Consider the following 14282-nt stretch of genomic DNA (forward strand, 5'->3'; position numbering starts at 1 on the left):
TATTCTGCAACAACAAATTGCTAAATCAGTATCTCAGTAATGTACACTATGTGTTTCCAGTGCTTGGGTGTGCTTGGAGGTTGCTCACGCAGAAGCATAAATTGGTTAGCCATTAACTGCATCATTTTGTTTTGACTCAACTGCTTCATACTGTTAAAAAAAAGCCATAGCCCAAACTGATGTGGAAAGAAGGCCATGTTGAAGACAGCATCTTTTTCAAAATAAAATCTGCTTTAAAGCCAAGAAAGACAATATATTGAAAATTATGAATTGCTGATTGTAGTATGTAGTTGCACATGATGCAATGGTTTGCCTACTGACATTGATAGACAGAAAAATGTTGGTAATACCTCTGCAATTTTCTGATAAGTTGCATACTTCATGAGGTCCCATTGGTGGTCCAGGGCCTCAAAGTACCACCTCAAGTCTTTTCTGTTTTAAAATATTGATTGGCATTCAAAGTATTGGATGAATCTCCTTGCATATGGAGAGTACTGGAAATATAATTATCATTAACAGTGTTCACAGCATTGTTTTTTTAAAAATTTATTCACAGGATGTGGGCTTCACTGGCTTAAGCCAGCACTTATTGCCCAGAGAGCAGTTAAGAGTCAACTGCATTGCTGGGGTCTAGAGTCACATGTAGGTCCATTGCCAAAACAAACCACAGCTCCGATTGCAGGAACAACACCTTATCCTCTTCCTGGGCACCCTACAGCCTGGAGGACTCAACATTGAGTTCTTCAATTTCAAATAACCTCCCTCCCCAACCCCCAACTCCCTTCTCAGCACCCCCATCCCCTTCCACTGCTCCCTGCCACCAACTGGATTCATTCCTCCCGATGACCAACCAGGTCGTACACTCTACCTGTCTTCACCTATCCTCACTTCGCCACTAAAGGGTGTGCCCCCGCCACCCCCTTTGTCTGCAGCTACCCCCGCACCCTCCCCCAGTCTTGAAGAAGAATTATACCTGAAACATTGACTTCTGCACCTCCTGATGCTGCCTGGCTTGCTGTGTTCTTCCAGCCTCCTGTCTGTCTACTTTGGATTCCAGCATCTGTAGTTTTTTTTGTCTCAAACCCATGAGGATGGCAGTTTCCTTCCCTAAAAGATATTAGTGAACCAGATGGATTCTTCTGAAAATCAACAACATATTCCTAATTCCATTTTTTTAAATTCAAGTTCCAAATCTGCCATAGTGGGGATTCAAACCTGAATCCCCAGAACAATGGCTGAGCTTCTAGATTAACAGTCTAGAGTCAAAACCACGAGGCTATTACTAAACAGCATGTCAATCTTTCAAGGTTCTAGGTTGTGGGGAATTGTACCTGGAAGACATGCCACTTCTCCACTTTTTTTTCTGGAGCAGTCACATGGATTACATGGCTAAAGCTATGAGCAATGTCTGGTTGGAATTATATTCAGCTTCAGGTACAGTCTCAAATATGGAGGTTCCCATCACTGAAAGGGTTAATGAATAAAGCGTTTTTCACAAGCTTTGCCAAAAACAACGCTGTTTCAAAGTCCAAACAACATCTATCTTAGTCACCCATGTTATTTAATGCCACCCAATGAAATATTCAACTCTGACTCAGTTGAATTTATTCTCTTCCAGCCAGTCCAAAGTCCCTTTGCTTTTTAATATGGATTTTTCTCTCCTTTTGTGGTTGCCCATACCATTCTCTTATTTGTCCGTAGTTATCTCGAACTGATTGAAAGATGGTGCAGTAGAACAGTTAAATTGATTATCCAAGCATTCTCTACTTCCCTGTTGGGGGTGTTTTTTTAATAGATTTTTTATTGAAAATTTAACATGTTTTTACAAGTTTACAAATTTAAAAAATGAAAATATAAACATTGATATACAATTAAATCTTAAATAAATAATAACCAAAATTTATCAAACAAAAAGAAACCGAGAGAAAAAAAACAAAACTCAACTAACTACTAATCTAACCTACAACTAACTAAAGTGTAGGGGTGATTCTTGATGTTCATTTGATAAACTTTCTCTAATGATTAACAGTAGCAAAAGAAGGAAAGGAGTCATTTTGACTTCAGGCAATATTCATTATTGAGTACTCAATATTATCATACTCAATACTAAAAGTTTACATCTCTTCAAATTATCATATGCTTTCATGTTCCTGCCGTGTGTATGGAAATCTTTTGCATAAACAATTGTCTGAGAACTAGCTACCACTGGGTACTCATCCGTGAAGTTAATGCTTAATTCCACCGAGCAATTACGTCTGTATTGTTCATGTTTGTACACATACGTCAGTGTCATAGGAACAATTTGTCTACAATATAATTCAAACAGCTCCACCCTATCTATTTTTTCTTCTTGAAATCCTTGCATACAGAAACACCTTTGATCATCTTCAGTGACTACAATTGTCAGATACATTTCAAACTACCATTCAGATATTCCCCAGAGCTCATTAATTCACAATGCCTTCTGGTTATGAGGTAGCAATTCTATTTTAACATCAAAATCTCCAATGGCTTTTCCCTTTCCTATCTCTATAATCTCCTATTGTTCTCTGAGATAACTGCATTTCTCTAAATGGGGGACCATTCAATTGCCAGACCCTCCCAGCACCTTTGTGTAAGAGAGGTCTTTGGTTTTGTTGGGACAATTTAAGTTCAACATCTTATTTGTTTGCTTGAAATGTAACTGTGCAGTACTGAACTGCTTTTGTGTCAATATATACAAAGAGATTTTTATGAATAAATATATTTTTGAAATAAAGAAAAAGCAGACTGTGTTCAATCACAAGATAATACGTTATTTCTGGAAGATTACCTCATTGGATGGAATTTCCCTTGGTGGTGGGTGGGATCCAGGAGTGCAGGTGAGTGGTAGGAAGTAATTGGGAAATCACAAACCAAAACTTTCTGTATTTGTTTACACATACTGTCAATATTAATTAATTTTTAATGTACTGATAATTTCATTAGCATACACCGAACATGAAGCTCAGTGACAGTCTGGTTTGAGAATCTAAGGAAAACATGGGACTCAAATTTATTTTTCTTTTAGTTATTTGTTCCTGGGATGTGTGTGTCTCCAGCTGGATCAGCATTTATAATCCCTCGAGAGGTTGGCGCTTTCTTAGCTGCAGCCTGTGTGTTGAAGGCATTTCCACAGTGTTGTTAGCGAAGGGATTTTGCCTATGGTGACAAAAGAATGGTGACTTGGAGAGGAACCTATAAGTGGTGTTCCTATGAAACTGTTGCCTTTCTCCTTCTAGACTTTGGAGATTTTCTTTATTTGGGAAAATTAAAACATAAGCAAACGAGCCATTGTAAATGCATAAAGTTTCAAAACATTCAACTGCGAAAACTTCTCTATTCTTCAGCTGAGCTGTAAAATGGCACTTTTTTTTAATTCATGAAGAAGCATCAGAAAAATGACTTATTCCCAGCTAAACCTTCATGTTTTAAAACTGCGGGCATGCAGGAAATTCACGTGTACTGCTTTTTTAGCTTGACATATTCATAGCCATTGTATTGAGGCGCGATGCAATGGCTGGCATGAATTCTAGTATAGACTCAATGCGCCAAATTACTCCCTCTGAACCATAACTAGTCTGTGATTCTGTGAACTAATACACCCTCCAAGGTAACTGCATTGTTCTAAATCTGACCTGTTGTGCTTGCACAATCATAACTGCTTCATCACTGCTGGCTTTGCTGTCAGATGTCTGGCCCTAAGCTCTGGAATTCCTGCTCTTAACCTCTGTGCCTCCACCTCACTTTTCTTTTTTAAGATACCTCCTGAAAGCTACAACTTGGAACTTGGTCAACTGAAACTATCCTTTGGTGGCTTATTTTATAATGTTCTTGTGAAGACTCTTGAGGTATTTTGTTGCATTAAAGATGCTATATAAATGAAAGGTGTTGTTATTGCAGTACAATATTAGGCAGTTGAGATTGTGTAACAAAACTGCAGTGTTTTAGCCCGAACCATAACAGCGAATGAAATAGCTTATCAAAGCACTCAGATCTCATCTATGCATCACATCTTTCAATATCTCTCATACATGGTAATTTCAATTAAAATTAACACCCCTCGAGTGAATTCATACTTTGATCTGTTCTTCCATTGCAGTGGGTTTTAGTGGGCATATTGACAGAGCTAGTCTCTAGTAATTAATTTATGAATTTATTTTCTTGAGAAACCATTCCTCCTGCTTTCTCATCACTGTGCGTTAAAACTGGTAACTAGATGGAACAACAGGATGCTTGTTTGATGCAACAGGCTCTGTCTTTTCATTTAATGTGAACAGGAAGTATTGCAAAATTATTCTTCAGATAGCTTAACATTTTCCACTGAGAAGTAATATCGACATTACAGATGCATTCTACTCCAAAATATATTGTGTAAGATTTCTGAGTATATTAACTCGCAAGTACGTACATTCCTGGATATGTTGCATAATAATAGCCTGATTCACTGAAATTTAATACTATTGTATAAACTTGTTGATTTCCTTTCGTAGTCAGTACTCAGTGAGTGGGAGGGGCTGTATGAGGTGAAAGTAAGAATCATTTGATCCAGGTAAAAGGGGAAGGAATGGGAAAGGGACAGGATGATGGGAAAGATGTGGATGGAGAAATCAGAAAGGGTTGAGAGGGGGAAAAACATGGATGAAGTGAGGAAAACATGGACAAAATTGAAGGAGGGGGAGAGTGAGGAATGAGGATGGAACAGAAGTGTTTCCTCTACACCTTTTTTGAATGTGAAGGCAATTTCTGTAAGTGTGCATTCACTGTTGAACTTCTTGTGTGGTTGTGCATGTTCTGTCAGTTAAAGGGGATGATGTAGGCACTTAAGAAATTTTTTGGTATGACTGGAAAAGAGGGAAGGTGGAGGGAGAAGGAAAGGGAGAGAAAGACAGGAAACTCTTTAAAGGAGGTCTATCATGGATAGGATGAATGTCCATCAATCTCTGATTTTTTTCCTCCAATCACCTTTTCCTTTATAAATTCCCATTTTCCTTCTGAGTAGGGTGTCCAGTTGCTCTTGACTCAGGAGAGAATTGGCACTTTTAACATGGGTTTTCCTATGGGCATAGCCTGGCATTGAGGTTTTCAATGCACATTGAGATGCAACAGTATAACTCAGTCAACATATTGCAAATGAAAATAAGAAACGAGAAAGGCCAGTCATCCCATTGGGTTCCTCTTTCTAGCCTACCCTACAAAGTGCAGCACTCGATTCCATTTATTCAATCTTCCAAAGGAGGTAACACGTCTAAACAACAGGAAAACAAGAACCAAGGAATCTAACATTAGGAATCACATTACATCTTACTCAAGTGCGGCAAGCTTCATTCCATTGGTGACTTTCCCAGGATCTTGATAGGTTTGGGAAAATGAGCTCGAAATTTCCTTGGTGCTGCTGGAGTGCAGCAGGAATGTTGTTTATCTTTATAAATAGTTCCCACTGGTCTTCTGGAAAAGGGGCAATGGGCTGGGAAGGGGGAGCCTGAGGAAATGCTTGTCCATTGTGTCAGGTCTTTGGGTTTTCTCAGGAGGCATTTTCACGAATTCAGCCTCACCAGTCACTCTTGCAAGCAGGAGTAAACAACTATGAAATTCAGGATTCAAAAGAGAGAATTCTGATTCTGCACGCCACAGTCACCGGAATACGTCACAAGCTGCCAATGTCAATGTCAAAACGTAGAATTAATATGTGCTCTTCAACTGAGATTGACACTCTAAAACAGTGAATAGTTTTATTAAGGTAAAGGAATAACACAGTGAATCAGACTTCTTACTACCCTCATCAATGCACTGTGAAACAGCCATTAATTAAAACTTGCCTTATCCCCAGGATGGAAAGGGGCAAACTCAAAACTATTCGGGCAATCTTTTCTGGAATTCTTCCGGTGTGTTACTGTAATTTTGACATGGGAGCTATTAGTTTTGTGACTGTGCAAGTAATCGAGAGGCCCAGGTCATGTTCTGGGGGCCAGGTTTGAATTCCACCTCAGCAGGTGGTAACACTTGAATTCTATAGATATCTGGAATTAAAAGCCTAACCATGGCATTGTTCATTGTCATGAAAACCCCTCTGTCATCACTAAGACCTTCAGGGAAACTACCATCCTTCTCTCATCTTGCCAATATGTGACTCCAGACCATCCCATTCTCAATAGTGGGGGAGCCCAGCACATCAGGGTAAAAGATAAGACTGAAGCATTCTCAGCAATCTTCAGTGAGAAGTTCTGACTGGAAGGTCTGTTATAATTTCCTCCACATGTCCCAGCATTGCATTTCAGTCTTCAGCCAATTCTATTCACTCCATATGACATCGAGGAGCACTGGATACTGCAAAGGCTATGGACCCTAAGAATATTCTGACTATAGTATTGAAGATTTGTGCTCTATAACTTGCTGTATTCTTAGCCAAGCTGATCGAGTACAGCTACAACGTTGGCGTCTATCTGACAACACGGAAAATTGTCCTGTACACAAAAAGCAGGACAAGTCCAACCAGGCTCAATCAGTCTATTCTTGATCATCAGTAAAGGGGTCATCAACTGAACTATCAAGCAGCAATTGCTCATCAATATCCTGCTCAGTTCTGTCAGGGTCAGTAAGCTCCTGTCCTCAGTACAGCCTTGGTCCAATGTGAACAAAAAAGTTGATTTCGAGACATGAAGGTGGAGTGACTGCCCTTGACATCAAGGGCATATTTGACCAAGTGTGGTATCAAGGAGCCCTAGCAAAACTGGAATCAATGGGAACCATGGAGAAGAATCTCTGTTGCTTCGAGTCAAACTGGACACATAGGAAGATGGTTGTGGTTATTGGAGGTCAGTCAGTTCATCTCCAGGACATCTCTGCAGGAGTTCCTCAGGAAAGTGTCCGAGGTCCAAACATCTTCAGCTGCTTCATCAACGACCTTCCCCTGATAAGGTCAGAAGTGAGGACATTTGCTGATGATTGCACCATGTTCAGCACCTTATGTGACTCCTCACATACTGAAGTAGTCCATGTACAAATGCAACAAGGCCTGGACAGGATCTGGGTTTGGGCTGACAAGCGGCAAGAAATGTTCATGTCACATGAGTGCCAACAAAATAGAATCTAACTATCAGTTCTTGACAGTTAGTGGCATAACCATCATTGAATTCCAATATAAATACCTTGGGGATTATCATTGACCAGAAACTAAACTAGACCAGTCGTGCAAGTAATTTGGCTATAACAGCAGGTCAGAGGCTAGGAATGTTTGGGAGTTACCTCCTGACTCCCAAAGCCTGTACACCATCCACAAGGCACAAGTCAGGAGTGTGATGAAATACGCCCCACTTGCCTGAATGAGTGCAGCACCAATAACACTCAAGAAGCTTGACACCACCCAGGGCAAGCAGCTCACTTAATTGACACCACATCCACAAATATGCAATGCTACTGCACATCAGGGATGAAGGCAGCAGTGTGCACTAATTGTAAGATGCCCTGTTTAAATTCACCAAGGCTTCTTAGGCAGCACCCTCCAAACACACAACCAGTTCCCTCTAAAAGGACACAGGCAGCAGATACATAGGAAGACCACCATCTGCAAATTCCCTTCCAAGCCAGTCACCATCCAACTTGGAAATATTTCACCATTCCTTCACTGTTATGGTTCAAAGTCCTGGAATTCCCTCCCTAATGACATTGTTGGTCAAACAGCAACACATGAACTGCAGTCCAGCCAGTGATGCCCACATTCCATGCAAGATTCAAAAACCTTGGTTCCACCTGTTGCACTGTTAAAGTGGACAAAGCTCTGAGAAGCTTTCTGTCTGGGAGCCATAAGTCACATATGAACTAAATCAACGAAGCATATGTAGTCATTGGTGAGTCACTGTCACTCAGTAGTCTATTAAAAAGGATAATAACGAATCAATTAACATCTCCCTTTCTCAAAGGTCTCACAATACAGCTGTCATTCAAACCCACAATGTCACAATGGGCCCTGCTTCTCCGATCTGTCCAAGCACAGGTTGCAATCACCTTTGCACCCAAGTCTGATACCTAAGGTCAGTAACTCATTTCTCGATGCAAATCATGAAATAATTACCAATGGCAATGAAGCACAATTACAGTATTTCAAAATAGTTATCACATTAGACATTCCATTATGCTCTCCTTAACAGTCTTTGAAAACACACTGCAGCCTGTCCAACTAAAAAGTGAGCTGTTTGGTTATCTATAATGACAATTATTTTCATTGTCTTCAGCTGCCTTTTTTAACCCTTGTAAGAGACTTAACCACCTTACAATGTCTCATTGGTCACCCTACATGTAAAAACCATGGCAGCAACCATTGATTTCAATTGAATGGAACTTCAGTTCACTGCACTGGTGACATTTTGCATTTTGGTTACCAAAACCACTCCCTCCCTCCTGCGTGTGATAGATCTTACTGGTAGTACCAAGTTTAAGAACATTTTCCCCTTAATGAAAACCATGAGTTTGGCTCAACAGCAAGCACTCTCACCTCAGTGTCAGAAAGCAGTAGTTTAAAATCCCAATTATTTTGTCCTTCAGCACAACTCTGAGGAAATGCAGAACTGTGGGAGTGCCTATCCACCAACGGTTGTGAAGGATTTCATGCAAGAATCTTTTTTCAACCAACACCATCAATAACCCAGATTCAAGACCTACCTGCTATGAGAAATTGTGGACTGGCTGCTGGAGATCACAATTGAGAGTGTGGTGTAGCAAAAGCACAGCAGGTCAGGCAGCATCCTAGGAGCAGGAGAATCGATGTTTCGGGCATAAGCACTCCTGCTCCTGTTGCTTGACCTGCTGTGCTTTTCCAGCACCACACTCTCAACTCAAGTCCAACCTGATTTAGAGAGGTGCGATAACACCTCTGAACAGGTTAATTAAAAAACATCTAACTTCTTTGCTACCATATTTAGATTAGATTACTCACAGTGTGAAAACAGGCCCTTCGGCCCAACAAGTCCACACTGACCCTCCGAAGAGCAACTCACCCAGACCCATTCCCCTACATTTACCCCTTCATCTAACACTACAGGCAATTTAGCCTGGCCAATTCACCTAACCTGCACCTATCCATATTGAAACAATAACTAGACAAGTAAAAAGTGGGATGGGGTACTTTTCTCTTCCTGAATGAGTGGGGTCCAACTCCGCTGCACAGGCTCAACAGTATCTAAAACAAAACCAACATCTTGATCAATACCTCAGCAATGAACGTTACCATTCTCTTCCACTGTCATTGACACACAGTGGCAGCAGTGTAAACCATCTTTTAGATGTAAATTGAAGCAACTCACCAAGACACATTTCAAAACTCCTTCAAACACACACACTGTTTATCATATAGAGGAACAAGGGAAACACATACATGGGAATGCCACATTTGCAAGTTATCCATCATTGGCTGGGACATAACTTTCTGACTTCCCTTACTAACAATACTGATGGCGCACTGGCACCAAATAGGCATCAGTAAAAGGCAACTCTTTGCAATGTTCTGCAATGTTCATATCTCAACAAGCAATAAAATAAACTTCAAAGTAATGTGTGCTGTTCAAAGTTCTTTGAGATCTGATAAGATGCCATATTTAAAAGCAATTTCTTTCATTAAGATTGAAATATTATTAAACTGCTCACTGATGCTAACAGCAAGTGGTATCAAACTATCCTCCCCCAGTTTTCTAATACACTAATCACAAGTGCTTTATGGTTCATCTGTGATGCAAAGTTTGAAATATTTTGTATGGTGTGCTGTTTTAGAAGGGAATAAATTCCGTCAATGTTTAGTTTTTCTTAAACCTCGTAAGTCTTAGGTTATTTTGTTCTATTAATATTATTCAGGTTAAATACCTTATACATAGACATGTTACTAGATTAGATTAGATTACTTACAGTGTGGAAACAGGCCCTTCGGCCCAACAAGTCCACACCGACCCTCTGAAGAGCAACCCACCCAGACCTATTCCCCTACATTTACCCCTTCACCTAACACTACGGGCAATTTAGCATGGCTAATTCACCTAACCTGCACTTTTTTTTGGACTATGTTGGACTTGTTATATCGGGCTTTCAGCATTATAACAACCCAATAATCTAACTCACCTCCAATCTTCATTCAGATTAGAAAACGAAGGTTAGGAATACTGAAGCAAGTAACTCACCCCCTGAATCCTCACAGCCTCCACCATCCACAAGGCACAGGTGAGGCATGTGATGAAACATGACCCACATGCCTGGATGAGTACAACTCCAATAACACTCAAGAAGCTTGATATTATCCAGCACAAACCATTCCATTTGATTGGCATCACAACCACAAGCATCCACTCCCTTCCCCACCAATGGTCTGTAGCAGCAGTATGTACTATCTGCAAGACGCACCTCAGAAACTCACCAGAGATCCTTAGACAGCAGCTTCCAAATGCACAATCACTTCCATCTAGAAGGACAAGGGCAGTAAACACATGGGAACACCACCACCTGCAAGTTGCCCTCTGAAGCATTCACCAATATATCATCATTCCTTTACTGTCACTAGGTCAAAATCCTGGAGTTCCCTCCTTAAAACGTGTTGTAGATCTACCTAGAGCACACTGACTGCAGCAGTTCAAGAAGGTAGCTTACTGCCATCTTTGAGGGCAACTCAAGATGGGTAACAAATGTTATTTCAGCCAGTGACACCCAAGTCCCACAAGTGAATTAAAAAAGCCAAGGCCCCCAACTGCTTACTCAGGCTGATGTAAAGAGATCACACGGTATAATTCAAAGACTATTAGTGGGGGTTCTCCCCAGTTTCCTTTCCAATATTTGTCCCCCAGTCCCACCACAGAAACTGAGTGTCTGGTTATTGCTGTAATGGAATTTTGTTCTGCCTTTTGTCAATGATTACACTTCAAAGGAACTTCATTGGCTGTAATTCACTTTGAGACATTCAGAGGTTATGGATGATGCTCTGTAATGGCAAATCTTCTCGAGTTCATTTCTCCATTCAGGATAATTACTTACAACAAAGCTTCTGCTGTACAATCAACTCCTTAGGATTTGCGGCATAGTTAACAAAATGTTCTAATTTACTGATATGCAACATTGGAAAATGCTGTAAGTTGTAGGATGCACCATACTCTTGACTACATTACACACAAACTGTCTGACGTTTTAAGGCAACAAGTGAACATTGTATGCACCATCTCAATTGAAGATGTATTGTGGACTTATAACACAGTCCAGTATGTATTACTTATAACTTAATCAAATAAGGATTTTTCATCTTTGCGCATTTGTAATGTTTTCTCAGCTTTTGTCAGACCTGATATTCAGGAAATCAACAAAAACAGAGCAGCCGAGTGTGAAAAGACAATAAAGATTGCACTGTTTGATTGAACAGGCAATGATGCCGGAATTGTCTAATTGCAAGTAGACAAAAAGAAATTAAGGGTTGGTTGATGCTGCTGCTCTGTGTTAACTGATCCCCCCATGACAATTCATAAACAACACTGAGAACATGTATGGGATGTTGAAGCAGGATTGCTGTATAATTGAACTGGGAAGAACAGGGAAGGAATAGAGGTCAGGCGAGAGGAAGGAGAAGGATGCATGAAGGAGGACAAGGAAAGAAAGTCAGTAGTTGAAGAGCCATGACAATCTCTCACAATTTCCATCAACTGAGTGGGGGAGAGTATTTGCAAAAGTGATTGTCCTTATGCGGCTTGACTTTTTCCTCTCTCATAACTCATATTGGGAGCTCTGTGTAAAATCTGTTACGTTTTTATCACTGAGTTGTAACATTCCTCTATACTCTATCTAACCACACTGTTTCTCTGAAGTATAATATTTCTGTATTCCTGGGTAATTAAAGGTATTTCATACAGTACTAAGCTCTCAGCTAGGCACACCTTAATAGCAATAACTACATCACATCTCAAAATACCTGCAGGGCAATTCTGATATGCTCTTATTTTATCATGAGTAATGTGAAGTAATCAAGATGCAGTTCCAGTTACTGAGCAGGTCGGAAACAAGCAACCAACGCATATAAAAAGATTCATTTTCCTCAACTTAATTCTGCCAGTAATGTTACTGTCTCTCCTATACATCATATCCTTTTAAAATATGTTTACATTATAAATAGGTTGCAACTTTTTTTTCTAAGAAATAAAGAAAAATCATAGAATCCCTATAGTGTGGAAGCAGGTCATTCAGCCCATCCAGCCCACACTGACTCTCCAAAGAGCATTCTAGGTGAAAGTGGGTACTGCAGAAGCTGGAGATTAGAGTCAAGAGTAGAGTGGTGCTGGAAAAACACAGCAGGTCAGGGAGCATCTGAGGAGCATTCTACTGAGACCCACCTCTATCCCTGCATTTCGCATGGCTAATCTACCTAGCCTGCACATCCCTGAATACTATGGTCAATTTTACCGCTGCTAGTCCACCTAACCTGCACACCTTTAGACTGTGGGAGGAAACCTACGCAGAAACAGGGAGAATGCGCAAATTCTACAGAGATAAACACCCAAGGCTGGCATTGAACCTAGGACCCTAGCACTGTGAGGCAGCAGTGCTCACTACTGAGACACTGTGCAGCTCCCAATAAGTGTATTTAAAGTATGTTAGAGCTCATCATATTTCGAACAGCGCACAGTACAGAACCGCCCCTCGACTCAAATAATCTCATTCCCCCAGGTCTAGATGCTATGCGCATATCCTGGAGAAGTACAGAGGAATCTCATGTCTCTATTAAATTGGATTCTTCACTGTCCCAGAGTGCCCATGATGTTCCCTCGTGGGCACCAGAGCATTTAACTTCAATATTACTGTTCCTTCACCATTACTGGAACAAAATGTCCTTCTTTACAGCACTGTGTGTATGTCACATCATATGTCCCTCAGTTCACAAAGATAACTAACTACCACCTTCTAAAGAGCATTCCGCAGACTCTGGGGAGCTTGAAGTGTCAGGGAACAGGAGAGTCTGCTGCTGGCTGTAACTAATTCACTTTAAAGATCCACTCTGCTTCTGTAAAAACTAAATAGCACCCATCCGTGACTGCGGACATCGATACTGCCGGGGAGTAAGAATGAAACAGAGAGAGAGAGAGAGAGAAATCCCAGCGACAATCAATAACTGTATCTGTGGAGGGTGGGATTCATGGCAAAGAGGTGAGCAGGAATTAAGGTTCACAATAAGGTCTGAGTCTCACCTCATGGGGGCAACTGACTTCCAGTGAAGGTTCATCGGAGGTAGCCAGGCAGAGAGCTCCAGGTAGCAGCAGGAACAGCCAGAGCTCAGGCTGCATCTCGCTGAAGACGGGAGGGAGAAAGAAACTCGCTTCACTTTCGACTGGATGACCCGAGAGCTGGCAATCGCGAATCCCATCTCACCAAAAGCCTGCTCCCATCTCTCTCTCTCTCTCTCTCTCACTCGCTCACTCACAGTCTCTCTCACACACACAGTATCCGAGCTTTGGCAGATCGCAGCCACACAACGTTACAGCTGCTCCTTGTTGCAAGTCAGGATCCTGTGAAACTCTTCTGCTCTTTGACTGTAATAGGTGTCAGTGCTTCCTGCAAGAGGCCGGCCCTCCCATTCCACTGGGTCCCTAGAGCCTCCAAAACTCACGTTCGGCTGAACGAACGGGGAGCAGAAGGACAACTTCAGAGTCCAATTTCCTGTCCAGGATACTGAATTATAGTACAGAGTGCGTGTTTCAAGAGGAACCTTAGAGGAGGTCCCACACTTTATCCTCACAGCCAATGAAGCAGTGAGGCGGTCTTATTCCTTCCACGGTTCATGTCCTCAATAAAGTCTTTAAAAGATTATATACTGGAAGAGGAATGATGTACTGGCTGCAATCGTAGGTCAGTGTTCCTTCTTTTTTGTTTTGTAAATATATTTATTAGCAATTTTTTTTAACTTTACAAACATATAAAATTATTGAAAAAAACAATCAATCACAAATATCAGTATAATAAAAAGAAAAAAACACAAATTACAATACAACTATTATCTACTAACTATTAACCTACTCTATAATACAAAGCAAACCCTAACACTGTGCATAGCAACACCAAAGAAAGAAAGAAAAGCAAAAAAACCAAAAAAACCCACAAAATACACAACAGTTATGCTGGGCGCAAGGCTCCCAAAGGAACAGGAACATTGTATATATACCCGTATTAACTCGGGAGACCCACTCCAGGGCCCAGGGCTTGACAAATCTAATCATCCTGGTTAAGCAAAAGCCCTAGTTAAGATAACTGACAAA

General features: G+C 40.9%; 1 protein-coding gene across 1 annotated transcript in view; it reads right to left on the reverse strand.

The window, feature by feature from the left end:
* The window catches only part of LOC140483665 (interleukin-17 receptor C-like), a 70369-nt gene extending 56686 nt beyond the window's left edge, over positions 1 to 13683 (reverse strand). Inside the window, exon 1 of the mRNA XM_072582022.1 lies at positions 13218 to 13683. Coding sequence (XP_072438123.1) covers positions 13218 to 13313 — 96 coding nt within the window. The 5' untranslated portion in view covers positions 13314 to 13683. The remainder of the gene's footprint in view (positions 1 to 13217) is intronic.
* Between the last annotated feature and the right edge of the window lie 599 nt (positions 13684 to 14282).

This window comes from Chiloscyllium punctatum, chromosome 12 (assembly GCF_047496795.1).
Source record: "Chiloscyllium punctatum isolate Juve2018m chromosome 12, sChiPun1.3, whole genome shotgun sequence".
Lineage (NCBI taxonomy): Eukaryota > Metazoa > Chordata > Chondrichthyes > Orectolobiformes > Hemiscylliidae > Chiloscyllium > Chiloscyllium punctatum.